Here is a 25,582-nt window from a genome sequence, read left to right on the forward strand (position 1 = left end):
ATTCTCTATTCATGCCAATATACCAACATCGTGGGCTGCTTTGTCTCACTGTCTTTCTCTCTCTCTCTCTCTCACCAAGTGTGACTCACCAGGTGTAAACATGTGGGGACGTCTGGTTCTCTTGCCCCACCAGCTGCCATATCCACTGTGACGGCACTGAGAGTTCAGAGCACTGGCCAAATCAGCCCTTCTCCTTCACTATCGTCTTCACCACAACCGTTAAGGATGGCATAACCTGAAAGATGAGAGAGAGACACCTGAGGCATTGCTATGTGGGGGGTGAGAAACAGAGAGATGCTAGCACATGAGGGAGAGAGAGAGATCATGGGTGAATTTGTGTTGAGAGATATGACTTTGATTTCTCACTGGACCCACCTCCATTCTCAATAACATTCTTCATGCGATGCCATGTAGTCAGGTCACTGTGTCGGCACAACGTATTATAGATTAGGTTACTTACAGTGTGGAAACAGGCCCTTCGGCCCAACAAGTCCCCACCGACCCGCCGAAGCGCAACCCACCCATACCCCTACATTTACCCCTTACCTAACACTGCGGGCAATTGAGCATGGCCAATTCACCTGACCTGCACATCTTTGGACTGTGGGAGGAAACTGGAGCACCCGGAGGAAACCCATGCAGACACGGGGAGAATATGCAAACTCCACACAGTCAGTCGCCTGAGTCGAGAATTGAACCCGGGTCTCTGGCGCTGTGAGGCAGCAGTGCTAACCACTGTGCCACCGTGCCGCCCACTAAAACAGAATTAGACAAATTCAACAATATATGCAATAATTATCAACTGTCCATCAAAGTTAAAGACTCAAGACACAAGGAAAACTTAAATTTCCTCGACACCACTGTATTTAATTTAAAAAATCATTTGGTTTTCAATAATGTCTTCATAATGGAATTTGTTAGCAGTGATTTCACATGCTCCTGACTCCTTCGGGAGACTCACTCCCTCCCCTGCTATGTGTCCCTTTGAGCTTCTCTCTTCTCTTGCCTCTCCTTCCGAGCTACCCACCCTCACCCTCCCCCACCCCCCTCACCCCCACCATGGAGCCCTGACCTCTGACCTTATCCCGCAGACTCCATAACACCCCCCACCCCCCTCCCCAATAACCCCGGTCAGCCTCTGATCCCCCAGCCAGCCAAGCACACCTGCTCCACCCTACCCACCCCATAACCTCACTCCGCCCTCCCCACCCCTCTCCCTCACTCTTCCCTCCGTCATCTCAGCCCTCACTCCTACTTTGATAATATGTGCCTTCCTTATCTCGGGCATCATTCCCTCCACCCTCACTCCCATTCACCCATCCTCACTCCCTCCTCTCCCTCCTCACTTCACCTTCACCCCACTCCTCTACTCTCACCCTTACTCCCCCTTCCTCACTCCCACATTGACTCACCCTCTCCTCCACTCACTCCCCCTCCCCAACCCAATTTTCGCACACCCACTCCTCCTCCTTCACTCCCTACCTCTCACCTCCTCACAACAGCCCCTTACCCTCACTCCACCAACTCACCTTCCTCTTCCCTCACTTCTCCATTTTTCCACTCTCACCTCCCCCGCCCCTCAACTCCCCCTCCTACCATCAATTCCCAAGTCCTTCATTCTCCTCCCTCACTCTCTCTATTCCCTCACCCCCTCCTCCTCCCTCACTGATTCCTCCCTCACCCCACCTCCAACTTCACTGTTCCCTCCTTCACCCCCTCCACCTCCCTCACCCCCTCCTCCTCCCTCATTCATCCCTCCCTCACCCCCACCTACAACTTCACTCTTCCCTCCTTCACCCCCTCCACCTCCCTCGCTCCTTCCTCCACCTTCACTCTTCCCTCCATCGCCCCCTCCTCCTCCCTCACTCTTCCGTCCCTCACCCCCTCCTCCTCCCTCACTCTTCACTCCCTCACCCCCTCCTCCTCCCTCACTCTTCCCTCCCTCACCCCCTCCTACTCCCTCACTCTTCCCTCCCTCACCCCCTCCTCCTCCCTCGCTCTTCACTCCCTCACTCCCTCCTCCTCCCTCACCCTCTCCTCCTCCCTCACTCTTCACTCCCCCACCCCTCCTCTACCTTCACTCTTCCCTCCCTCACCCGCTCCACCTCCCTCACTCTTCCCTCCCTCACCCCTCCTCCTCCCTCACACTTCCCTCCTCACCCCCTCCTCCACCTGCACTCTTCCCTCCTCACCTCCTCATCCTCCCTCGCTCTTCCCTCCTCACCCCCTCCTCCTCCTTCGCTATTCCCTCCTTCACTCCCTCCTCTACCTTCACTTTTCCCTCCTCACCACCTCCTCCACCTTCAGTCTTCCCTCCCTCACACCCCTCTCCCTCGCTCTTCCCTCCCTCACCCCCTCCTCCTCCCTAGCTCTTCCGTCCCTCACTCCCTCCTCCTCCCTCACTCTTCCCTCCCTCACCCCCTCCTCCTCCTTCGCTACTCCCTCCCTCACTCCCTCCTCCTCCCTCACTCTTCCCTCCCTCACCCCCTCCTCCTCCTTCGCTATTCCCTCCCTCACTCCCTCCTCCTCTCTCACTCTTCCCTCCCTCACTCCTTCCTCCTCTCTCGCTCTTCCCTTGCTCACCCACCTCTCCCTCACTCTTCCCTCCTCACCCCCTCCTTCACCTTCACTCTTCCCTCCCTCACTCCCTCCTCCTCCCTCACTCTTCACTCCCTCACACCCTTCTCTACCTTCACTCTTCCCTCCCTCACCCCCTCCTCCTCCCTCGCTCTTCCCTCCCTCACCCCCTCCTCCTCCTTCGCTATTCTCTCCTTCACTCCCTCCTGCACCTTCACGCTTCCCTCCTCACCCCCTCCTCCTCCCTCCTCCTCCCTGGCTCTTCCCTCCCTCATCCCCCTCCTCCCTCACTCTTCCCTCTTCACCCCCTCCTCCCTCACTCTTCCCTCCCTCACTCCCTCCTCCTCCCTCACTCTTCACTCCCTCATCCCTCTTCCTCCCTCTCTCTTCCCTCCCTCACCCCCTCCTCCTCCCTCGCTCTTCCCTCCCTCACTCCCTCCTCCTCCCTCACTCTTCCCTCCCTCACACCCTCCTCCTCCCTCGCTCTTCCCTCCCTCACCCCCTCCTCCTCGCTTGCTCTTCCCTCCCTCACTCCTTCCTCCTCCCTCACTCTTCCCTCCTCACCACCTCCTCCCTCACTCTTCCCTCTTCACCCCCTCCTCCCTCACTCTTCCCTCCCTCACTCCCTCCTCCCTCACTCTTCACTCCCTCACCCCTCCTCCTCCCTCGCTCTTCCCTCCCTCACCCCCTCCTCCTCCCTCGCTCTTCCCTCCCTCACTCCCTCCTCCTCCCTCACTCTTCCCTCCACATCCCCTCCTCCTCCCTCGCTCTTCCCTCCTCACCCCCTCCTCCTCCCTCACTCTTCACTGTCTCAAACCTTACTCCTCCCTCACTCTTCCCTCCGCAGCCCCTCCTCCTCCCTCACCCCCTCCTCCTCCCTCACTCTTCACTCCCTCAACCCTTCCTCCTCCCTCACACTTCCCTCCTCACCCCCTCCTCCACCTGCACTCTTCCCTCCTCACCTCCTCATCCTTCCTCACTCTTCCCTCCCTCACCCCATCCTCCTCCCTCGCTCTTTCCTCCCTCAGCCCCTCCTCCACCTTCACTCTTCCCTCCTCCTCCCTCACTCCTCCCTCCCTCACCCCCTCCTCCTCCCTCACTCTTTCCTCCCTAACCCCCTCCACTTCCCTCACTCTTCTCTCCCTCGCCTCCTGCTCCTCTCTCCCTCTTCTCTTCATCACCCCCTCCTCCTCCCTCATCCCCTCCTCCTCCCTCACTCTTCACTCCCTCTCCCCCTCCTCCTTCCTCACTCTTCCCTCCCTCACCTCCTCCTCCCTCGCTCTTCCCTCCCTCACACCCTCCTCCACCTTCACTCATCCCTCCCTCACCCCCTCCTCCACCATCGCTCTTCCCTCGCTCACCCTCTCCTCCCTCCCTTTACCCTCCCTCACGCTCTCCTCTCTCACTCTTCCCTCCCTCACCCTCTCCTCCACCTTCACTCTTCTCTCCCTCAGCCCCTCCTCCGCACTCGCGATTCCCTCCCTCAGCCCCTCCTCCGCCCTTCGATTCCCTCCCTCAGCCCCTCCTCCGCCCTCACTCCCCCTTCCTCCACAGAGAGAGAGAGAGAGCAATGATACAAGTGTTACAGAGGGTAGAGAGACAGTGAGAAGGGAAGAGGGACGGAAAGGGTGATAGAGTGAAACTAAGAAAACTTAGGACAACAGAAAGTGAGCTGGAGGGACAGGAGGGGTAGATCGAGACGGCCAGGGTAAATGAAAGGGGCAGAGAGAGAGGGCCAGCACTGAGACACAGGGGAATGAGGAACAGAAAGGCAGAAAGTGCGACCTGGAAACCAGAGAGAAAAAGAGGGAGAGATGGAAACAGGGAGAGGAGGAGATCAGACCCTTGTCTGTCCTTCAGCAATGTGTGAGCCCGTGATAACATTGTTGTAACCTGTTGCCGTCTGGAGTGACTGTGCTTTCTGAATGCTCGGTAGGTCGAACAGATAACTGCTCTGCTAATAAAAGACAGCTCCATGTTGTAGCCTGAGTAATGAAGGTGCTGGTCTGCTTACCTAGTTAATAACACACCCTTTACACCAGCGCATCAGAGCAGAATACAGTACCGGCCGTGACCTGAACAAGGAGTCATAAGTTAATTCATCATCGACTGAAGAAGTCTGAAAGGGGCACTACTTTATTGGAATAGGCGTTCCTCAGAGTTTCAGGAGAGCCGGTTCTCCCAGGACACAACGCTCTGAAGCCAGCTTTCAAATCAGCTGTTCCCTGCATCTCATGAGTGACATCGCACCGCAAATCAGAGCCAGCACACCACACTTTCCAGTCAATAAACGCATTCTGATCACTGGGCATTGTTTCCTGAATTAATCAACAGGCTAAAGTTCAGGCAAAGTGCAGCGAGAGTAACAGTTTATTCACAACAAAATCTGTCACTGTGTAACCGTACAGAGTCAGTGTTTATTCAGCAGGGTAAGGGTCGCTCACTGTGTAACCGTACACAGTCAGTGTTTATTCAGCAGGGTAAGGGTCGCTCACTGTGTAACCGTACAGAGTCAGTGTTTATTCAGCAGGGTAAGGGTCGCTCACTGTGTAACCGTACACAGTCAGTGTTTATTCAGCAGGGTAAGGGTCGCTCACTGTGTAACCGTACAGAGTCAGTGTTTATTCAGCAGAGTAAGGGTCGCTCACTGTGTAACTGTACAGAGTCAGTGTTTGTTCAGCAGAGTAAGGGTCACTCATGGTGTCGCTGTACAGAGTCAGTGTTTATTCGGCAGATTAAGGGTCACTCACTGTGTAACCGTACAGAGTCAGTGTTTATTCAGCAGGGTAAGGATCACTCGCTCTGTAACCGTACAGAGTCAGTGTTTATTCAGCAGGGTAAGGGTCGCTCACTGTGTAACCGTACAGAGTCAGTGTTTATTCAGCAGGGTAAGGGTCGCTCACTGTGTAACCGTACAGAGTCAGTGTTTGTTCAGCAGAGTAAGGGTCACTCATGGTGTCGCTGTACAGAGTCAGTGTTTATTCGGCAGATTAAGGGTCACTCACTGTGTAACCGTACAGAGTCAGTGTTTATTCAGCAGGGTAAGGGTCACTCGCTGTGTAACCGCACAGAGTCAGTGTTAATTCAACGAGATAAGGGTCACTCACTGTGTAACTGTACAGAGTCAGTGTTTATTCAGCAGAGTAAGGGTCACTCGCAGTGGAGCAGTACAGAGTCAGTGTTTATTCAGCAGGGTAAGGGTCACTCACTGTGTAACCGCACAGAGTCAGTGTTTATTCAGCAGGGTAAGGGACACTCACTGTGCAACAGTAGAGAGTCAGTGTTTATTCAGCAGGGTAAGGGTCACTCACTGTGTAACCGCACAGAGTCAGTGTTTATTCAGCAGGGTAAGGGTCATTCACTGTGTAACCGCACAGAGTCAGTGTTTATTCAGCAGGGTAAGGGTCACTCGCTGTGTAACTGTACAGAGTCAGTGTTTATTCAGCAGGGTAAGGGTCACTCACTGTGTAACCGCACAGAGTCAGTGTTTATTCAGCAGGGTAAGGGTCACTCACTGTGTAACTGTACAGAGTCAGTGTTTATTCAGCAGGGTAAGTGTCACTCGCTGTGTAACCGTACAGAGTCAGTGTTTAATCTGCATGGCAAGGGTCACTCAAGGTGTAACCGTACAGAGTCAGTGTTTATTCAGCAGGGTAAGGGTCACTCGTTGTGCAACTGTACAGAGTCAGTGTTTATTCAGCAGGGTAAGGGTCACTCAAGGTGTAACCGTCCAGAGTCAGTGTTTATTCAGCAGGGCAAGGGTCACTCACTGTGTAACCGTACAGAGTCAGTGTTTATTCAGCAGGGTAAGTGTCACTCGCTGTGTAACCGTACAGAGCCAGTGTTTATACAGCAGGGCAAAGGTCACTCGCTGTGGAACCGAACAGAGTCAGTGTTTATTCAACAAGATAAGTGTCACTCACTGTGTAACCGTACAGAGTCAGTGTTTATTCAGCAGGGTAAGGGTCACTCCCTGTGTAACAGTACAGAGTCAGTGTTTATTCAGCAGGGTAGGGGTCACTCACTGTGAAATTGTCCAGAGTTAGTGTTTATTCAGCAGGGTAAGTGTCACTCACTGTGTAACAGTACAGAGTCAGGGTTTATTCAGCAGGGTAGGGGTCACTCACCGTGAAATTGTCCAGAGTTAGTGTTTATTCAGCAGGGTAAGTGTCACTCACTGTGTAACTGTACAGTCAGTGTTTATTCAGCAGGGTAAGGGCCACTCACTGTGTAACTGTACAGAGTCAGTGTTTAGACAGCAGGGTAAGAATCACTCCCTGTGGAGGTCTGCAGAGTCAGTGTTTATTCAGCAGGACAAGGATCGCTTAGTGTGCAACTGTACAGAGTCAGTGTTTATTCAGCAGGGTAAGGGTCACTCACTGTGTAACTGTACAGAGTCATGTTTATTCAGCAGGATAAGGGTCACTCGTTGTGTAACTGTATAGAGTCAATGTTTATTCAGCAGGGTAAGGGTCACTCACTGTGGAACTGTACAGAGTCAGTGTTTATTCAGCAGGGTAAGGGTCACTCGCTGTGTAACTGTACAGAGTCAGTGTTTATTCAGCAGGGTCAGGGTCATTCACTGTGTAATTGGACAGAGTCAATGTTTAGTCAGCAGGGTAAGGGTCATTCACTGTGTAACCGTACAGAGTCAGTGTTTATTCAGCAGGGTAAGGGGCACTCACTGTGTAATCGTAGAGATTCAGTGTTTATTCAGCAAGGTAAGGGTCACTCACTGTGTAACTGTACAGATTCAGTGTTAATTCAGCAGGGTAAGGGTCACTCGTTGTGAAACTGTAAAGAGTCAGTGTTTATTCAGCAGGGTAAGGGTCACTCGCTGTGTAACTGTCCAGAGTCAGTGTTTAATCAGCAGCATAAGTGTCACTCGCTGTGTAACCGTACAGAGTCAGTGTTTATTCAGCAGGGTAAGGGTCTCTCGCTGTGTAACCGTACAGAGCCAGTGTTTATTCAGCAGCGTAAGGGTCACTCACTGTGTAACCGTACAGAGTCAGTGTTTATTCAGCAGGGTAAGGGTCACTCATGGTGTAACTGTACAGAGTCAGTGTTTATTCAGCAGGGTAAGGGTCACTCAAGGTGTAACCGTACAGAGTCAGTGTTTATTCAGCAGAGTAAGGGTCACTCATCGTGGAACTGTACAGAGTCAGTGTTTATTCGGCAGGGCAAGTGTCACTCAATGTGAAACCGTACAGAGTCAGTGTTCATTCAGCAGGACAAGGCGCACTCCCTGTGTAACCGTACAGAGGCAGTGTTTATTCAGCAGGGTAAGGGTCACTCACTGTGTAACCGTACAGAGTCAGTGTTTATTCAGCAGGGTAAGGGTCATTCACTGTGTAACCGTCCAGTGTCAGTGTTTATTCAGCAGGGTAAGGGTCATTCACTGTGTAACTGTCCAGAGTCAGTGTTTAATCAGAAGCATAAGTGTCACTCGCTGTGTAACCGTACAGAGTCAGTGTTTATTCTGCAGGGTAAGGGTCTCTCGCTGTGTAACCGTACAGAGTCAGTGTTTATTCAGCAGGGTAAGGGTCACTCACTATGTAACCGTACAGAGTCAGTGTTTATTCAGCAGGGTAAGGGTCACTCATGGTGTAACTGTACAGAGTCAGTGTTTATTCAGCAGGGTAAGGGTCACTCAAGGTGTAACCGTACAGAGTCAGTGTTTATTCAGCAGAGTCAGGGTCATTCACTGTGTAACCGTACAGAGTCAGTGTTTATTCAGCAGGGTAAGGGCCACTCACTGTGTAACTGTACAGAGTCAGTGTTTAGTCAGCAGGGTAAGAATCACTCCCTGTGGAGGTCTGCAGAGTCAGTGTTTATTCAGCAGGACAAGGATCGCTTAGTGTGCAACTGTACAGAGTCAGTGTTTATTCAGCAGGGTAAGGGTCACTCACTGTGTAACTGTACAGAGTCAGTGTTTATTCAGCAGGGCAATGGTCACTCAATGTGTGACCGTACAGAGTCATGTTTATTCAGCAGGATAAGGGTCACTCGTTGTGCAACTGTACAGAGTCAGTGTTTATTCAGCAGGGTAAGGGTCACTCGCTGTGTAACTGTACAGAGTCAGTGTTTATTCAGCAGGGTCAGGGTCATTCACTGTGTAACCGTACAGAGTCAACGTTTATTCAGCAGGGTAAGGGTCACTCACTGTGTAACCGTACAGAGTCAGTGTTTATTCAGCAGAGTCAGGGTCATTCACTGTGTAACCGTACAGAGTCAACGTTTATTCAGCAGGGTAAGGGTCACTCACTGTGTAACCGTACAGAGTCAGTGTTTATTCAGCAGAGTCAGGGTCATTCACTGTGTAACCGTACAGAGTCAGTGTTTATTCAGCAGGGTAAGGGTCACTCGCTGTGTAACTGTCCAGAGGCAGTGTTTTATCACCAGGGTAAGTGTCACTCGCTGTGTAACCGTACAGAGTCAGTGTTTATTCTGCAGAGCAAGGGTCATTCGCTGTGTAACTGTACAGAGTCAGTGTTTGTTCAGCTGGGTAAGTGTCACTCGCTGTGTAACCGTACAGATTCAGTGTTTATTCAGCAGGGTAAGGGTCACTCGCTGTGTAACTGTCCAGAGTCAGTGTTTCATCAGCAGGGTAAGTGTCACTCGCTATGTAACCGTACAGAGTCAGTCTTTATTCTGCAGGGTAAGGGTCATTCGCTGTGTAACTGTACAGAGTCAGTGTTTTATCAGCCGGGTAAGTGTCACTCGCTATGTAACTGTACAGAGTCAGTCTTTATTCTGCAGGGTCTGGGTCATTCGCTGTGTAACTGTACAGAGTCAGTGTTTATTCAGCAGGGTAAGGGTCACTCACTATGTAACTGTACAGAGTCAGTGTTTATTCAGCAGGGTACGGGTTACTCACTGTGTAACTGTACAGAGTCAGTGTTTATTCAGCAGGGTAAGGGGCACTCCCTGTGTAACTGGACAGAGTCAGTGTTTATTCAGCAGGGTAAGGGTCACTCGTTGTGTAACTGTACAGAGTCAGTGTTTATTCAGCAGGGTAAGGGTCACTCACTGTGTAAACGTACAGAGTCAGTGTTTATTCAGCAGAGTCAGGGTCATTCACTGTGTAACCGTACAGAGTCAGTGTTTATTCAGCAGGGTAAGGGTCACTCACTGTGTAACCGTACAGAGTCAGTGTTTATTCAGCAGGGTAAGGGTCACTCGCTGTGTAACTGTACAGAGTCAGTGTTTATTCAGCAGGGTAAGGGTCACTCACTGTGTAACCGTACAGAGTCAGTGTTTATTCAGCAGGGTAAGGGTCACTCGCTGTGTAACTGTCCAGAGGCAGTGTTTTATCACCAGGGTAAGTGTCACTCGCTGTGTAACCGTACAGAGTCAGTGTTTATTCTGCAGAGCAAGGGTCATTCGCTGTGTAACTGTACAGAGTCAGTGTTTGTTCAGCTGGGTAAGTGTCACTCGCTGTGTAACCGTACAGATTCAGTGTTTATTCAGCAGGGTAAGGGTCACTCGCTGTGTAACTGTCCAGAGTCAGTGTTTCATCAGCAGGGTAAGTGTCACTCGCAATGTAACCGTGCAGAGTCAGTGTTTATTCAGCAGGGTCAGGGTCATTCACTGTGTAATTGGACAGAGTCAATGTTTAGTCAGCAGGGTAAGGGTCATTCACTGTGTAACCGTACAGAGTCAACGTTTATTCAGCAGCGTAAGGATCACTCACTGTGTAATCACAGAGATTCAGTGTTTATTCAGCAGGGTAAGGGGCTCTCACTGTGTAACCGTACAGAGTCAGTGTTTATTCAGCAGGGTAAGGGGCACTCACTGTGTAACCGTACAGAGTCAACGTTTATTCAGCAGGGTAAGGGTCACTCACTGTGTAACTGTACAGAGTCAGTGTTTATTCAGCAGGGTAAGTGTCACTCGCTGTGTAACCGTACAGAGTCAGTGTTTATTCAGCAGGGTAAGGGTCACTCGCTGTGTAACCGTTCAGATTCAGTGTTTATTCAGCAGGGTAAGGGTCACTCGCTGTGTAACTGTCCAGAGTCAGTGTTTAATCAGCAGCATAAGTGTCACTCGCTGTGTAACCGTACAGAGTCAGTGTTTATTCAGCAGGGTAAGGGTCTCTCGCTGTGTAACCGTACAGAGCCAGTGTTTATTCAGCAGGGTAAGGGTCACTCACTGTGTAACCGTACAGAGTCAGTGTTTATTCAGCAGGGTAAGGGTCACTCATGGTGTAACTGTACAGAGTCAGTGTTTATTCAGCAGGGTAAGGGTCACTCAAGGTGTAACCGTACAGAGTCAGTGTTTATTCAGCAGAGTAAGGGTCACTCATCGTGGAACTGTACAGAGTCAGTGTTTATTCGGCAGGGCAAGTGTCACTCAATGTGAAACCGTACAGAGTCAGTGTTCATTCAGCAGGACAAGGCGCACTCCCTGTGTAACCGTACAGAGGCAGTGTTTATTCAGCAGGGTAAGGGTCACTCACTGTGTAACCGTACAGAGTCAGTGTTTATTCAGCAGGGTAAGGGTCATTCACTGTGTAACCGTCCAGAGTCAGTGTTTATTCAGCAGGGTAAGGGTCATTCACTGTGTAACTGTTCAGAGTCAGTGTTTAATCAGCAGCATAAGTGTCACTCGCTGTGTAACCGTACAGAGTCAGTGTTTATTCAGCAGGGTAAGGGTCTCTCGCTGTGTAACCGTACAGAGCCAGTGTTTATTCAGCAGGGTAAGGGTCACTCACTGTGTAACCGTACAGAGTCAGTGTTTATTCAGCAGGGTAAGGGTCACTCATGGTGTTACTGTACAGAGTCAGTGTTTATTCAGCAGGGTAAGGGTCACTCAAGGTGTAACCGTACAGAGTCAGTGTTTATTCAGCAGAGTAAGGGTCACTCATCGTGGAACTGTACAGAGTCAGTGTTTATTCGGCAGCGCAAGTGTCACTCAATGTGAAAGCGTACAGAGTCAGTGTTCATTCAGCAGGACAAGGCGCACTCCCTGTGTAACCGTACAGAGGCAGTGTTTATTCAGCAGGGTAAGGGTCACTCGTTGTGTAACCGTACAGAGTCAGTTTTTATTCAGCAGGGTAAGTGCCACTCTCTGTGCAATCGTACAGATTCAGTGTTTATTCAGCAGGGTAAGGGTCACTCGCTGTGTAACTGTCCAGAGTCAGTGTTTAATCAGCAGCATAAGTGTCACTCGCTGTGTAACCGTACAGAGCCAGTGTTTATTCAGCAGGGTAAGGGTCACTCACTGTGTAACCGTACAGAGTCAGTGTTTATTCAGCAGGGTAAGGGTCACTCATGGTATTACTGTACAGAGTCAGTGTTTATTCAGCAGGGTCTGGGTCACTCACTGTGTAACCGTACAGAGTCAGTGTTTATTCAGCAGGGTAAGGGTCACTCACTGTGTAACCGTACAGAGTCAGTGTTTATTCAGCAGGGTAAGGGTCACTCACTGTGTAACCGTACAGAGTCAGTGTTTATTCAGCAGGGTAAGGGTCACTCGTTGTGTAACTGTACAGAGTCAGTGTTTATTCAGCAGGGTAAGGGTCACTCACTGTGTAACCGTACAGAGTCAGTGTTTATTCAGCAGAGTCAGGGTCATTCACTGTGTAACCGTACAGAGTCAGTGTTTATTCAGCAGGGTAAGGGTCACTCACTGTGTAACCGTACAGAGTCAGTGTTTATTCAGCAGGGTAAGGGTCACTCGCTGTGTAACCGTACAGAGTCAGTGTTTATTCAGCAGGGTAAGGGTCACTCACTGTGTAACCGTACAGAGTCAGTGTTTATTCAGCAGGGTAAGGGTCACTCGCTGTGTAACTGTCCAGAGGCAGTGTTTTATCACCAGGGTAAGTGTCACTCGCTGTGTAACTGTACAGAGTCAGTGTTTATTCTGCAGAGCAAGGGTCATTCGCTGTGTAACTGTACAGAGTCAGTGTTTGTTCAGCTGGGTAAGTGTCACTCGCTGTGTAACCGTACAGATTCAGTGTTTATTCAGCAGGGTAAGGGTCACTCGCTGTGTAACTGTCCAGAGTCAGTGTTTCATCAGCAGGGTAAGTGTCACTCGCAATGTAACCGTGCAGAGTCAGTGTTTATTCAGCAGGGTCAGGGTCATTCACTGTGTAATTGGACAGAGTCAATGTTTAGTCAGCAGGGTAAGGGTCATTCACTGTGTAACCGTACAGAGTCAACGTTTATTCAGCAGGGTAAGGATCACTCACTGTGTAATCGTAGAGATTCAGTGTTTATTCAGCAGGGTAAGGGGCACTCACTGTGTAACCGTACAGAGTCAACGTTTATTCAGCAGGGTAAGGGTCACTCCCTGTGTAACCGTACAGAGTCAGTGTTTATTCAGCAGGGTAAGGGTCACTCCCTGTGTAACCGTACAGAGTCAGTGTTTATTCAGCAGGGTAAGGGACACTCACTGTGCAACAGTAGAGAGTCAGTGTTTATTCAGCAGGGTAAGGGTCACTCGCTGTGTAACTGTACAGAGTCAGTGTTTATTCAGCAGGATAAGTGTCACTCGCTGTGTAACCGTACAGATTCCGTGTTTATTCAGCAGGGTAAGGGTCACTCGCTGTGTAACTGTCCAGAGTCAGTGTTTAATCAGCAGCATAAGTGTCACTCGCTGTGTAACCGTACAGAGCCAGTGTTTATTCAGCAGGGTAAGGGTCACTCACTGTGTAACCGTACAGAGTCAGTGTTTATTCAGCAGGGTAAGGGTCACTCATGGAGTAACTGTACAGAGTCAGTGTTTATTCAGCAGGGTAAGGGTCACTCAAGGTGTAACCGTACAGAGTCAGTGTTTATTCAGCAGAGTAAGGGTCACTCATCGTGGAACTGTACAGAGTCAGTGATCATTCGGCAGGGCAAGTGTCACTCAATGTGAAACCGTACAGAGTCAGTGTTCATTCAGCAGGACAAGGCGCACTCCCTGTGTAACCGTACAGAGGCAGTGTTTATTCAGCAGGGTAAGGGTCACTCACTGTGTAACCGTACAGAGTCAGTGTTTATTCAGCAGGGTAAGGGTCATTCACTGTGTAACCGTCCAGAGTCAGTGTTTATTCAGCAGGGTAAGGGTCATTCACTGTGTAACTGTTCAGAGTCAGTGTTTAATCAGCAGCATAAGTGTCACTCGCTGTGTAACCGTACAGAGTCAGTGTTTATTCAGCAGGGTAAGGGTCTCTCGCTGTGTAACCGTACAGAGCCAGTGTTTATTCAGCAGGGTAAGGGTCACTCACTGTGTAACCGTACAGAGTCAGTGTTTATTCAGCAGGGTAAGGGTCACTCATGGTGTAACTGTACAGAGTCAGTGTTTATTCAGCAGGGTAAGGGTCACTCAAGGTGTAACCGTACAGAGTCAGTGTTTATTCAGCAGAGTAAGGGTCACTCATCGTGGAACTGTACAGAGTCAGTGTTTATTCGGCAGGGCAAGTGTCACTCAATGTGAAACCGTACAGAGTCAGTGTTCATTCAGCAGGACAAGGCGCACTCCCTGTGTAACCGTACAGAGTCAGTGTTTATTCAGCAGGGTAAGGGTCACTCACTGTGTAACCGTACAGAGTCAGTGTTTATTCAGCAGGGTAAGGGTCACTCGCTGTGTAACTGTCCAGAGTCAGTTTTTAATCAGCAGGGTAAGTGTCACTCGCTGTGTAACCGTACAGAGTCAGTGTTTATTCAGCAGGGTAAGGGTCACTCGCTGTGTAACCGTTCAGATTCAGTGTTTATTCAGCAGGGTAAGGGTCACTCGCTGTGTAACTGTCCAGAGTCAGTGTTTATTCAGCAGGGTAAGGGTCTCTCGCTGTGTAACCGTACAGAGTCAGTGTTTATTCAGCAGGGTAAGGATCACTCGCTTTGGAACCGTACAGAGCCAGTGTTTATTCAGCAGGGTAAGGGTCACTCACTGTGTAACCGTACAGAGTCAGTGTTTATTCAGCAGGGTAAGGGTCACTCATGGTGTTACTGTACAGAGTCAGTGTTTATTCAGCAGGGTAAGGGTCACTCAAGGTGTAACCGTACAGAGTCAGTGTTTATTCAGCAGAGTAAGGGTCACTCATCGTGGAACTGTACAGAGTCAGTGTTTATTCGGCAGCGCAAGTGTCACTCAATGTGAAACCGTACAGAGTCAGTGTTCATTCAGCAGGACAAGGCGCACTCCCTGTGTAACCGTACAGAGGCAGTGTTTATTCAGCAGGGTAAGGGTCACTCGTTGTGTAACCGTACAGGGTCAGTTTTTATTCAGCAGGGTAAGTGCCACTCTCTGTGCAATCGTACAGATTCAGTGTTTATTCAGCAGGGTAAGGGTCACTCGCTGTGTAACTGTCCAGAGTCAGTGTTTAATCAGCAGGGTAAGTGTCACTCGCTGTGTAACCGTACAGATTCAGTGTTTATTCAGCAGGGTAAGGGTCACTCACTGTGTAACTGTCCAGAGTCAGTGTTTAATCAGCAGCATAAGTGTCACTCGCTGTGTAACCGTACAGAGTCAGTGTTTATTCAGCAGGGTAAGGATCACTCGCTATGTAACCGTACAGAGCCAGTGTTTATTCAGCAGGGTAAGGGTCACTCACTGTGTAACCGTACAGAGTCAGTGTTTATTCAGCAGGGTAAGGGTCACTCATGGTGGTACTGTACAGAGTCAGTGTTTATTCAGCAGGGTAAGGGTCACTCACTGTGTAACCGTACAGAGTCAGTGTTTATTCAGCAGGGTAAGGGTCACTCGTTGTGTAACTGTACAGAGTCAGTGTTTATTCAGCAGGGTAAGGGTCACTCACTGTGTAACCGTACAGAGTCAGTGTTTATTCAGCAGAGTCAGGGTCATTCACTGTGTAACCGTACAGAGTCAGTGTTTATTCAGCAGGGTAAGGGTCACTCACTGTGTAACCGTACAGAGTCAGTGTTTATTCAGCAGGGTAAGGGTCACTCGCTGTGTAACCGTACAGAGTCAGTGTTTATTCAGCAGGGTAAGGGTCACTCGCTGTGTAACTGTCCAGAGGCAGTGTTTTATCACCAGGGTAAGTGTCACTCGCTGTTTAACTGTACAGAGTCAGTGTTTATTCTGCAGAGCAAGGGTCATTCGCTGTGTAACTGTACAGAGTCAGTGTTTGTTCAGCTGGGTAAGTGTCACTCGCTGTGTAACCGTACAGATTCAGTGTTTATTCAGCAGGGTAAGGGTCACTCGCTGTGTAACTGTCCAGAGTCAGTGTTTCATCAGCAGGGTAAGTGTCACTCGCAATGTAACCGTGCAGAGTCAGTGTTTATTCAGCAGGGTCAGGGTCATTCACTGTGTAATTGGACAGAGTCAATGTTTAGTCAGCATGGTAAGGGTCATTCACTGTGTAACCGTACAGAGTCAACGTTTATTCAGCAGGGTAAGGATCACTCACTGTGTAATCGTAGAGATTCAGTGTTTATTCAGCAGGGTAAGGGGCTCTCACTGTGTAACCGTACAGAGTCAGTGTTTATTCAGCAGGGTAAGGGGCACTCACTGTGTAACCGTACAGAGTCAACGTTTATTCAGCAGGGTAAGGGTCACTCCCTGTGTAACCGTACAGAGTCAGTGTTTATTCAGCAGGGTAAGGGTCACTCCCTGTGTAACCGTACAGAGTCAGTGTTTATTCAGCAGGGTAAGGGACACTCACTGTGCAACAGTAGAGAGTCAGTGTTTATTCAGCAGGGTAAGGGTCACTCGCTGTGTAACTGTACAGAGTCAGTGTTTATTCAGCAGGGTATGTGTCACTCGCTGTGTAACCGTACAGATTCAGTGTTTATTCAGCAGGGTAAGGGTCACTCGCTGTGTAACTGTCCAGAGTCAGTGTTTAATCAGCAGCATAAGTGTCACTCGCTGTGTAACCGTACAGAGTCAGTGTTTATTCAGCAGGGTAAGGGTCTCTCGCTGTGTAACCGTACAGAGCCAGTGTTTATTCAGCAGGGTAAGGGTCACTCACTGTGTAACCGTACAGAGTCAGTGTTTATTCAGCAGGGTAAGGGTCACTCATGGAGTAACTGTACAGAGTCAGTGTTTATTCAGCAGGGTAAGGGTCACTCAAGGTGTAACCGTACAGAGTCAGTGTTTATTCAGCAGAGTAAGGGTCACTCATCGTGGAACTGTACAGAGTCAGTGTTTATTCGGCAGGGCAAGTGTCACTCAATGTGAAACCGTACAGAGTCAGTGTTCATTCAGCAGGACAAGGCGCACTCCCTGTGTAACCGTACAGAGGCAGTGTTTATTCAGCAGGGTAAGGGTCACTCACTGTGTAACTGTACAGTCAGTGTTTATTCAGCAGGGTAAGGGCCACTCACTGTGTAACTGTACAGAGTCAGTGTTTAGTCAGCAGGGTAAGAATCACTCCCTGTGGAGGTCTGCAGAGTCAGTGTTTATTCAGCAGGACAAGGATCGCTTAGTGTGCAACTGGACAGAGTCAGTGTTTATTCAGCAGGGTAAGGGTCACTCACTGTGTAACTGTACAGAGTCAGTGTTTATTCAGCAGGGCAATGGTCACTCAATGTGTGACCGTACAGAGTCAGTGTTTATTCAGCAGGATAAGGGTCACTCGTTGTGCAACTGTACAGAGTCAGTGTTTATTCAGCAGGAGAAGGGTCACTCGCTGTGTAACTGTACAGAGTCAGTGTTTATTCAGCAGGGTCAGGGTCATTCACTGTGTAATTGGACAGAGTCAATGTTTAGTCAGCAGGGGGTCATTCACTGTGTAACCGTACAGAGTCAACGTTTATTCAGCAGGGTAAGGGTCACTCACTGTGTAATCGTAGAGATTCAGTGTTTATTCAGCAGGGTAAGGGTCACTCACTGTGTAACCGTACAGAGTCAGTGTTTATTCAGCAGGGTAAGGGGCACTCCCTGTGTAATCGTAGAGATTCAGTGTTTATTCAGCAAGGTAAGGGTCACTCACTGTGTAACTGTACATATTCAGTGTTAATTCAGCAGGGTAAGGGTCACTCGTTGTGAAACTGTAAAGAGTCAGTGTTTATTCAGCAGGGTAATGTCCCTCACTGTGTAACTGTCCAGAGTCAGTGTTTATTCAGCAGGGGAAGGGTCATTCGCTGTGTAACTGTACAGAGTCAGGGTTTATTCAGCAGGGTAAGGGTCACTCACTGTGTAACTGTACAGAGTCAGGGTTTATTCAGCAGGGTAAGGGTTACTCGCTGTGTAACCGCATAGAGTCAGTGTTTATTCAGCAGGGTAAGAATCACTCCCTGTGTAGGTGTGCAGAGTCAGTGTTTATTCAGCAGGATAAGGGTCGCTTAGAGTGTAACTGTACAGAGTCAGTGTTTATTCAGCAGGGCGAGGGTCACTCCCTATGTAACCGTAAAGAGTCAGTGTTTATTCAGCAGGGTGAGGGTCGCTTAGAGTGTAACTGTACAGAGTCAGTTTTTATTCAGCAGGGTGAGGGTCACTCCCTATGTAACCGTAAAGAGTCAGTGTTTATTCAGCAGGGTGAGGGTCACTCGCTGTGTAACTGTCCAGAGACAGTGTTTTATCAGCCGGGTAAGTGTCACTCGCTGTGTAACCGTACAGAGTCAGTGTTTATTCTGCAGGGTAAGGGTCATTCACTGTGTAACTGTACAGAGTCAGTGTTTGTTCAGCAGGGTAAGGGTCACTCGCTGTGTAACTGTCCAGAGACAGTGTTTTATCAGCAGGATAAGTGACACTCGCTGTGTAACCGTACAGAGTCAGTGTTTATTCTGCAGGGCAAGGCTCATTCACTGTATAACTGTACAGAGTCAGTGTTTATTCAGCAGGGTGATGGTCACTCACTGTGTAACTGTACAGAGTCAGTGTTTGTTCAGCAGGGTCAGGGTCTCTCGCTGTGTAACTGTCCAGAGACAGTGTTTTATCAGCAGGGTAAGGGTCACTCGCTGTGTAACCGTACAGAGTCAGTGTTTATTCAGCAGGCTAAGGGTCACTCACTGTGTAACCGTACAGAGTCAGTGTTTATTCAGCAGGGTAAGGGTCACTCGCTGTGTAACTGTCCAGAGGCAGTGTTTTATCACCAGGGTAAGTGTCACTCGCTGTGTAACCGTACAGAGTCAGTGTTTATTCTGCAGAGCAAGGGTCATTCGCTGTGTAACTGTACAGAGTCAGTGTTTGTTCAGCTGGGTAAGTGTCACTCGCTGTGTAACCGTACAGATTCAGTGTTTATTCAGCAGGGTAAGGGTCACTCGCTGTGTAACTGTCCAGAGTCAGTGTTTCATCAGCAGGGTAAGTGTCACTCGCTATGTAACCGTGCAGAGTCAGTGTTTATTCAGCAGGGTCAGGGTCATTCACTGTGTAATTGGACAGAGTCAATGTTTAGTCAGCAGGGTAAGGGTCATTCACTGTGTAACCGTACAGAGTCAGTGTTTATTCAGCAGGGTGACGGTCACTCACTGTGTAACTGTACAGAGTCAGTGTTTGTTCAGCAGGGTGACGGTCACTCACTGTGTAACTGTACAGAGTCAGTGTTTGTTCAGCAGGGTGAGGTCTCTCGCTGTGTAACTGTCCAGAGACAGTGTTTTATCAGCAGGGTAAGTGTCACTCGCTGCGTAACTGTACAGAGTCAGTGTTTATTCTGCAGGGTAAGGGTCACTCGCTGTGTGACTGTCCAGAGGCAGTGTTTTATCACCAGGGTAAGTGTCACTCGCTGTGTAACCGTACAGAGTCAGTGTTTATTCTGCAGAGCAAGGGTCATTCGCTGTGTAACTGTACAGAGTCAGTGTTTATTCAGCAGGGTAAGGGTCACTCGCTGTGTAACCGTACAGAGTCAGTGTTTATTCAGCAGGGTAAGGGTCACTCGCTGTGTAACTGTCCAGAGTCAGTGTTTCATCAGCAGGGTAAGTGTCACTCGCTATGTAACCGTACAGAGTCAGTCTTTATTCAGCAGGGTAAGGGTCATTCGCTGTGTAACTGTACAGAGTCAGTGTTTTATCAGCCGGGTAAGTGTCACTCGCTATGTAACTGTACAGAGTCAGTCTTTATTCTGCAGGGTCTGGGTCATTCGCTGTGTAACTGTACAGAGTCAGTGTTTATTCAGCAGGGTACGGGTTACTCACTGTGTAACTGTACAGAGTCAGTGTTTATTCAGCAGGGTAAGGGGCACTCACTGTGTCACCGTGCAGAGTCAGTGTTTATTCAGCAGGGTAAGGGTCACTCAAGATATAACCGTACAGAGTCAGTGTTTATTCAGCAGGGTAAGGGTCACTCATGGTGGAACTGTACAGAGTCAGTGTTCATTCTGCAGGGGAAGGGTCACTCACTGTTTAACCGTACAGAGTCAGTGTTTATTCGGCAGGGGGAGGGTCACTCAATGTGTAACCGTACAGGATCAGTGTTCATTCAGCAGGATAAGGCGCACTCCCTGTGTAACCGTACAGAGGCAGTGTTTATTCAGCAGGGTAAGGGTCACTCGTTTTGTAACTGTACAGAGTCAGTGTTTATTCAGCAGGATAAGGGGCACTCACTGTGTAACCATACAGAGTCAGCGTTTATTCAGCAGGGTAAGGGTCACTCATGGTGTTACTGTACAGAGTCAGTGTTTATTCAGCAGGGTAAGGGTCACTCGCTGTGTAACTGTCCAGAGTCAGTGTTTATTCAGCAGGGTAAGGGTCTCTCGCTGAGTAACCGTACAGAGTCAGTGTTTATTCAGCAGGGTAAGGATCACTCGCTATGTAACCGTACAGAGCCAGTGTTTATTCAGCAGGGTAAGGGTCACTCACTGTGTAACCATACAGAGTCAGTGTTTATTCAGCAGGGTAAGGGTCACTCATGGTGTTACTGTACAGAGTCAGTGTTTATTCAGCAGGGTAAGGGTCACTCATCGTGGAACTGTACAGAGTCAGTGTTTATTCGGCAGGGCAAGTGTCACTCAATGTGAAACCGTACAGAGTCAGTGTTCATTCAGCAGGACAAGGCGCACTCCCTGTGTAACCGTACAGAGGCAGTGTTTATTCAGCAGGGTAAGGGTCACTCGTTGTGTAACCGTACAGAGTCAGTTTTTATTCAGCAGGGTAAGGGTCACTCGCTGTGTAACCGTACAGAGTCAGTGTTTAATCAGCAGGGTAAGTGTCACTCGCTGTGTAACCGTACAGAGCCAGTGTTTATTCAGCAGGGTAAGGGTCACTCACTGTGTAACTGTACAGAGTCAGTGTTTATTCAGCAGGGTAAGGGGCACTCACTGTGTCACCGTGCAGAGTCAGTGTTTATTCAGCAGGGTAAGGGTCACTCAAGATATAACCGTACAGAGTCAGTGTTTATTCAGCAGGGTAAGGGTCACTCATGGTGGAACTGTACAGAGTCAGTGTTCATTCTGCAGGGGAAGGGTCACTCACTGTTTAACCGTACAGAGTCAGTGTTTATTCGGCAGGGGGAGGGTCACTCAATGTGTAACCGTACAGGATCAGTGTTCATTCAGCAGGATAAGGCGCACTCCCTGTGTAACCGTACAGAGGCAGTGTTTATTCAGCAGGGTAAGGGTCACTCGTTTTGTAACTGTACAGAGTCAGTGTTTATTCAGCAGGATAAGGGGCACTCACTGTGTAACCATACAGAGTCAGCGTTTATTCAGCAGGGTAAGGGTCACTCATGGTGTTACTGTACAGAGTCAGTGTTTATTCAGCAGGGTAAGGGTCACTCGCTGTGTAACTGTCCAGAGTCAGTGTTTATTCAGCAGGGTAAGGGTCTCTCGCTGAGTAACCGTACAGAGTCAGTGTTTATTCAGCAGGGTAAGGATCACTCGCTATGTAACCGTACAGAGCCAGTGTTTATTCAGCAGGGTAAGGGTCACTCACTGTGTAACCATACAGAGTCAGTGTTTATTCAGCAGGGTAAGGGTCACTCATGGTGTTACTGTACAGAGTCAGTGTTTATTCAGCAGGGTAAGGGTCACTCATCGTGGAACTGTACAGAGTCAGTGTTTATTCGGCAGGGCAAGTGTCACTCAATGTGAAACCGTACAGAGTCAGTGTTCATTCAGCAGGACAAGGCGCACTCCCTGTGTAACCGTACAGAGGCAGTGTTTATTCAGCAGGGTAAGGGTCACTCGTTGTGTAACCGTACAGAGTCAGTTTTTATTCAGCAGGGTAAGGGTCACTCGCTGTGTAACCGTACAGAGTCAGTGTTTAATCAGCAGGGTAAGTGTCACTCGCTGTGTAACCGTACAGAGCCAGTGTTTATTCAGCAGGGTAAGGGTCACTCACTGTGTAACCGTACAGAGTCAGTGTTTATTCAGCAGGGTAAGGGTCACTCGCTGTGTAACTGTCCAGAGTCAGTGTTTAATCAGCAGGGTAAGTGTCACTCGCTGTGTAACCGTTCAGATTCAGTGTTTATTCAGCAGGGTAAGGGTCACTCGCTGTGTAACTGTCCAGAGTCAGTGTTTGATCAGCAGGGTAAGTGTCACTCGCTGTGTAACCGTTCAAATTCAGTGTTTATTCAGCAGGGTAAGGGTCACTCGCTGTGTAACTGTCCAGAGTCAGTGTTTAATCAGCAGGGTAAGTGTCACTCGCTGTGTAACCGTTCAGATTCAGTGTTTATTCAGCAGGGTAAGGGTCACTCGCTGTGTAACTGTCCAGAGTCAGTGTTTGATCAGCAGCATAAGTGTCACTCGCTGTGTAACCGTACAGAGCCAGTGTTTATTCAGCAGGGTAAGGGTCACTCACTGTGTAACCGTACAGAGTCAGTGTTTATTCAGCAGGGTAAGGGTCACTCAAGGTGTAACCGTACAGAGTCAGTGTTTATTCAGCAGAGTAAGGGTCACTCATCGTGGAACTGTGCAGAGTCAGTGTTTATTCGGCAGGGCAAGTGTCACTCAATGTGAAACCGTACAGAGTCAGTGTTCATTCAGCAGGGTACGGGTTACTCACTGTGTAACCGTACAGAGTCAGTGTTTATTCAGCAGGGTAAGGGTCTCTCGCAGTGTAACCTTACAGAGCCAGTGTTTATTCAGCAGGGTAAGGTTAACTCACTGTGTAACCGTACAGAGTCAGTGTTTATTCAGCAGGGTAAGGGTCACTCATGGTGTAACTGTACAGAGTCAGTGTTTATTCAGCAGGGTAAGGGTCACTCACTGTGTCACCGTACAGAGTCAGTGTTTATTCAGCAGGGTAAGGGTCACTCAAGATGTAACCGTACAGAGTCAGTGTTTATTCAGCAGGGTAAGGGTCACTCATGGTGGAACTGTACAGAGTCAGTGTTTATTCTGCAGGGGAAGGGTCACTCACTGTTTTACCGTACAGAGTCAGTGTTTATTCGGCAGGGCGAGGGTCACTCAATGTGTAACCGTACAGGATCAGTGTTCATTCAGCAGGATAAGGCGCACTCCCTGTGTAACCGTACAGAGGCAGTGTTTATTCAGCAGGGTAAGGGTCACTCACTGTGTAACCGTACAGAGTCAGTGTTTATTCAGCAGAGTAAGGGACACTCACTGTGCAACAGTAGAGAGTCAGTGTTTATTCAGCAGGGTAATGTCCCTCACTGTGTAACTGTCAAGAGTCAGTGTTTATTCAGCAGGGGAAGGGTCATTCGCTGTGTAACTGTACAGAGTCAGTGTTTATTCAGCAGGGTAAGGGTCACTCACTGAGTAACCGTACAGAGTCAGTGTTTATTCAGCAGGGTAAGGGTCACTCGCTATTTAACTGCACAGAATCAGTGTTTATTCAGCAGGGTAAGGGTCACTCACTGTGTAACTGTCCAGAGTCAGTGTTTATTCAGCAGGGGAAGGGTCATTCGCTGTGTAACTGTACAGAGTCAGGGTTTATTCAGCAGGGTAAGGGTTACTCGCTGTGTAACCGCATAGAGTCAGTGTTTATTCAGCAGGGTAAGAATCACTCCCTGTGTAGGTGTGCAGAGTCAGTGTTTATTCAGCAGGATAAGGGTCGCTTAGAGTGTAACTGTACAGAGTCAGTTTTTATTCAGCAGGGCGAGGGTCACTCCCTATGTAACCGTAAAGAGTCAGTGTTTATTCAGCAGGGTGAGGGTCACTCACTGTGTAACTGTACAGAGTCAGTGTTTGTTCAGCAGGGTCAGGGTCTCTCGCTGTGTAACTGTCCAGAGACAGTGTTTTATCAGCAGGGTAAGTGTCACTCGCTGTGTAACCGTACAGAGTCAGTGTTTATTCTGCAGGGTAAGGGTCACTCGCTGTGTAACTGTCCAGAGGCAGTGTTTTATCACCAGGGTAAGTGTCACTCGCTGTGTAACCGTACAGAGTCAGTGTTTATTCTGCAGAGCAAGGGTCATTCGCTGTGTAACTGTACAGAGTCAGTGTTTGTTCAGCAGGGTTAGTGTCACTCGCTGTGTAACCGTACAGATTCAGTGTTTATTCAGCAGGGTAAGGGTCACTCGCTGTGTAACTGTCCAGAGTCAGTGTTTCATCAGCAGGGTAAGTGTCACTCGCTATGTAACTGTACAGAGTCAGTCTTTATTCTGCAGGGTCTGGGTCATTCGCTGTGTAACTGTACAGAGTCAGTGTTTATTCAGCAGGGTAAGGGTCACTCGTTTTGTAACTGTACAGAGTCAGTGTTTATTCAGCAGGATAAGGGGCACTCACTGTGTAACCATACAGAGTCAGCGTTTATTCAGCAGGGTAAGGGTCACTCATGGTGTTACTGTACAGAGTCAGTGTTTATTCAGCAGGGTAAGGGTCACTCGCTGTGTAACTGTCCAGAGTCAGTGTTTATTCAGCAGGGTAAGGGTCTCTCGCTGAGTAACCGTACAGAGTCAGTGTTTATTCAGCAGGGTAAGGATCACTCGCTATGTAACCGTACAGAGCCAGTGTTTATTCAGCAGGGTAAGGGTCACTCACTGTGTAACCATACAGAGTCAGTGTTTATTCAGCAGGGTAAGGGTCACTCATGGTGTTACTGTACAGAGTCAGTGTTTATTCAGCAGGGTAAGGGTCACTCATCGTGGAACTGTACAGAGTCAGTGTTTATTCGGCAGGGCAAGTGTCACTCAATGTGAAACCGTACAGAGTCAGTGTTCATTCAGCAGGACAAGGCGCACTCCCTGTGTAACCGTACAGAGGCAGTGTTTATTCAGCAGGGTAAGGGTCACTCGTTGTGTAACCGTACAGAGTCAGTTTTTATTCAGCAGGGTAAGGGTCACTCGCTGTGTAACCGTACAGAGTCAGTGTTTAATCAGCAGGGTAAGTGTCACTCGCTGTGTAACCGTACAGAGCCAGTGTTTATTCAGCAGGGTAAGGGTCACTCACTGTGTAACCGTACAGAGTCAGTGTTTATTCAGCAGGGTAAGGGTCACTCGCTGTGTAACTGTCCAGAGTCAGTGTTTAATCAGCAGGGTAAGTGTCACTCGCTGTGTAACCGTTCAGATTCAGTGTTTATTCAGCAGGGTAAGGGTCACTCGCTGTGTAACTGTCCAGAGTCAGTGTTTGATCAGCAGGGTAAGTGTCACTCGCTGTGTAACCGTTCAAATTCAGTGTTTATTCAGCAGGGTAAGGGTCACTCGCTGTGTAACTGTCCAGAGTCAGTGTTTAATCAGCAGGGTAAGTGTCACTCGCTGTGTAACCGTTCAGATTCAGTGTTTATTCAGCAGGGTAAGGGTCACTCGCTGTGTAACTGTCCAGAGTCAGTGTTTGATCAGCAGCATAAGTGTCACTCGCTGTGTAACCGTACAGAGCCAGTGTTTATTCAGCAGGGTAAGGGTCACTCACTGTGTAACCGTACAGAGTCAGTGTTTATTCAGCAGGGTAAGGGTCACTCAAGGTGTAACCGTACAGAGTCAGTGTTTATTCAGCAGAGTAAGGGTCACTCATCGTGGAACTGTGCAGAGTCAGTGTTTATTCGGCAGGGCAAGTGTCACTCAATGTGAAACCGTACAGAGTCAGTGTTCATTCAGCAGGGTACGGGTTACTCACTGTGTAACCGTACAGAGTCAGTGTTTATTCAGCAGGGTAAGGGTCTCTCGCAGTGTAACCTTACAGAGCCAGTGTTTATTCAGCAGGGTAAGGTTAACTCACTGTGTAACCGTACAGAGTCAGTGTTTATTCAGCAGGGTAAGGGTCACTCATGGTGTAACTGTACAGAGTCAG

The 25,582-nt window shown here is 49.0% G+C and overlaps 1 protein-coding gene across 3 annotated transcripts in view; it reads right to left on the reverse strand.

The window, feature by feature from the left end:
- LOC122551953 (anion exchange protein 3-like) overlaps positions 1-25,582 on the reverse strand; it is a 313,611-nt gene that overhangs the window by 220,997 nt on the left and 67,032 nt on the right. For 2 of the 3 annotated variants that reach the window (XM_087989369.1, XM_087989367.1), the window contains exon 2: positions 90-235. In XM_087989369.1, the coding sequence (XP_087845495.1) occupies positions 90-140 (51 nt within the window). In that variant the 5' untranslated portion in view covers positions 141-235. Of the gene's footprint in view, positions 1-89; positions 236-4,591; positions 4,745-25,582 lie in introns of those variants that run through there. The other variant, XM_087989368.1, reaches the window with a different exon arrangement.

This window comes from Chiloscyllium plagiosum, unplaced genomic scaffold (assembly GCF_037043375.1).
Source record: "Chiloscyllium plagiosum isolate Xiang-an unplaced genomic scaffold, Cpla_swu_hap1 HiC_scaffold_7, whole genome shotgun sequence".
Taxonomy (NCBI): domain Eukaryota; kingdom Metazoa; phylum Chordata; class Chondrichthyes; order Orectolobiformes; family Hemiscylliidae; genus Chiloscyllium; species Chiloscyllium plagiosum.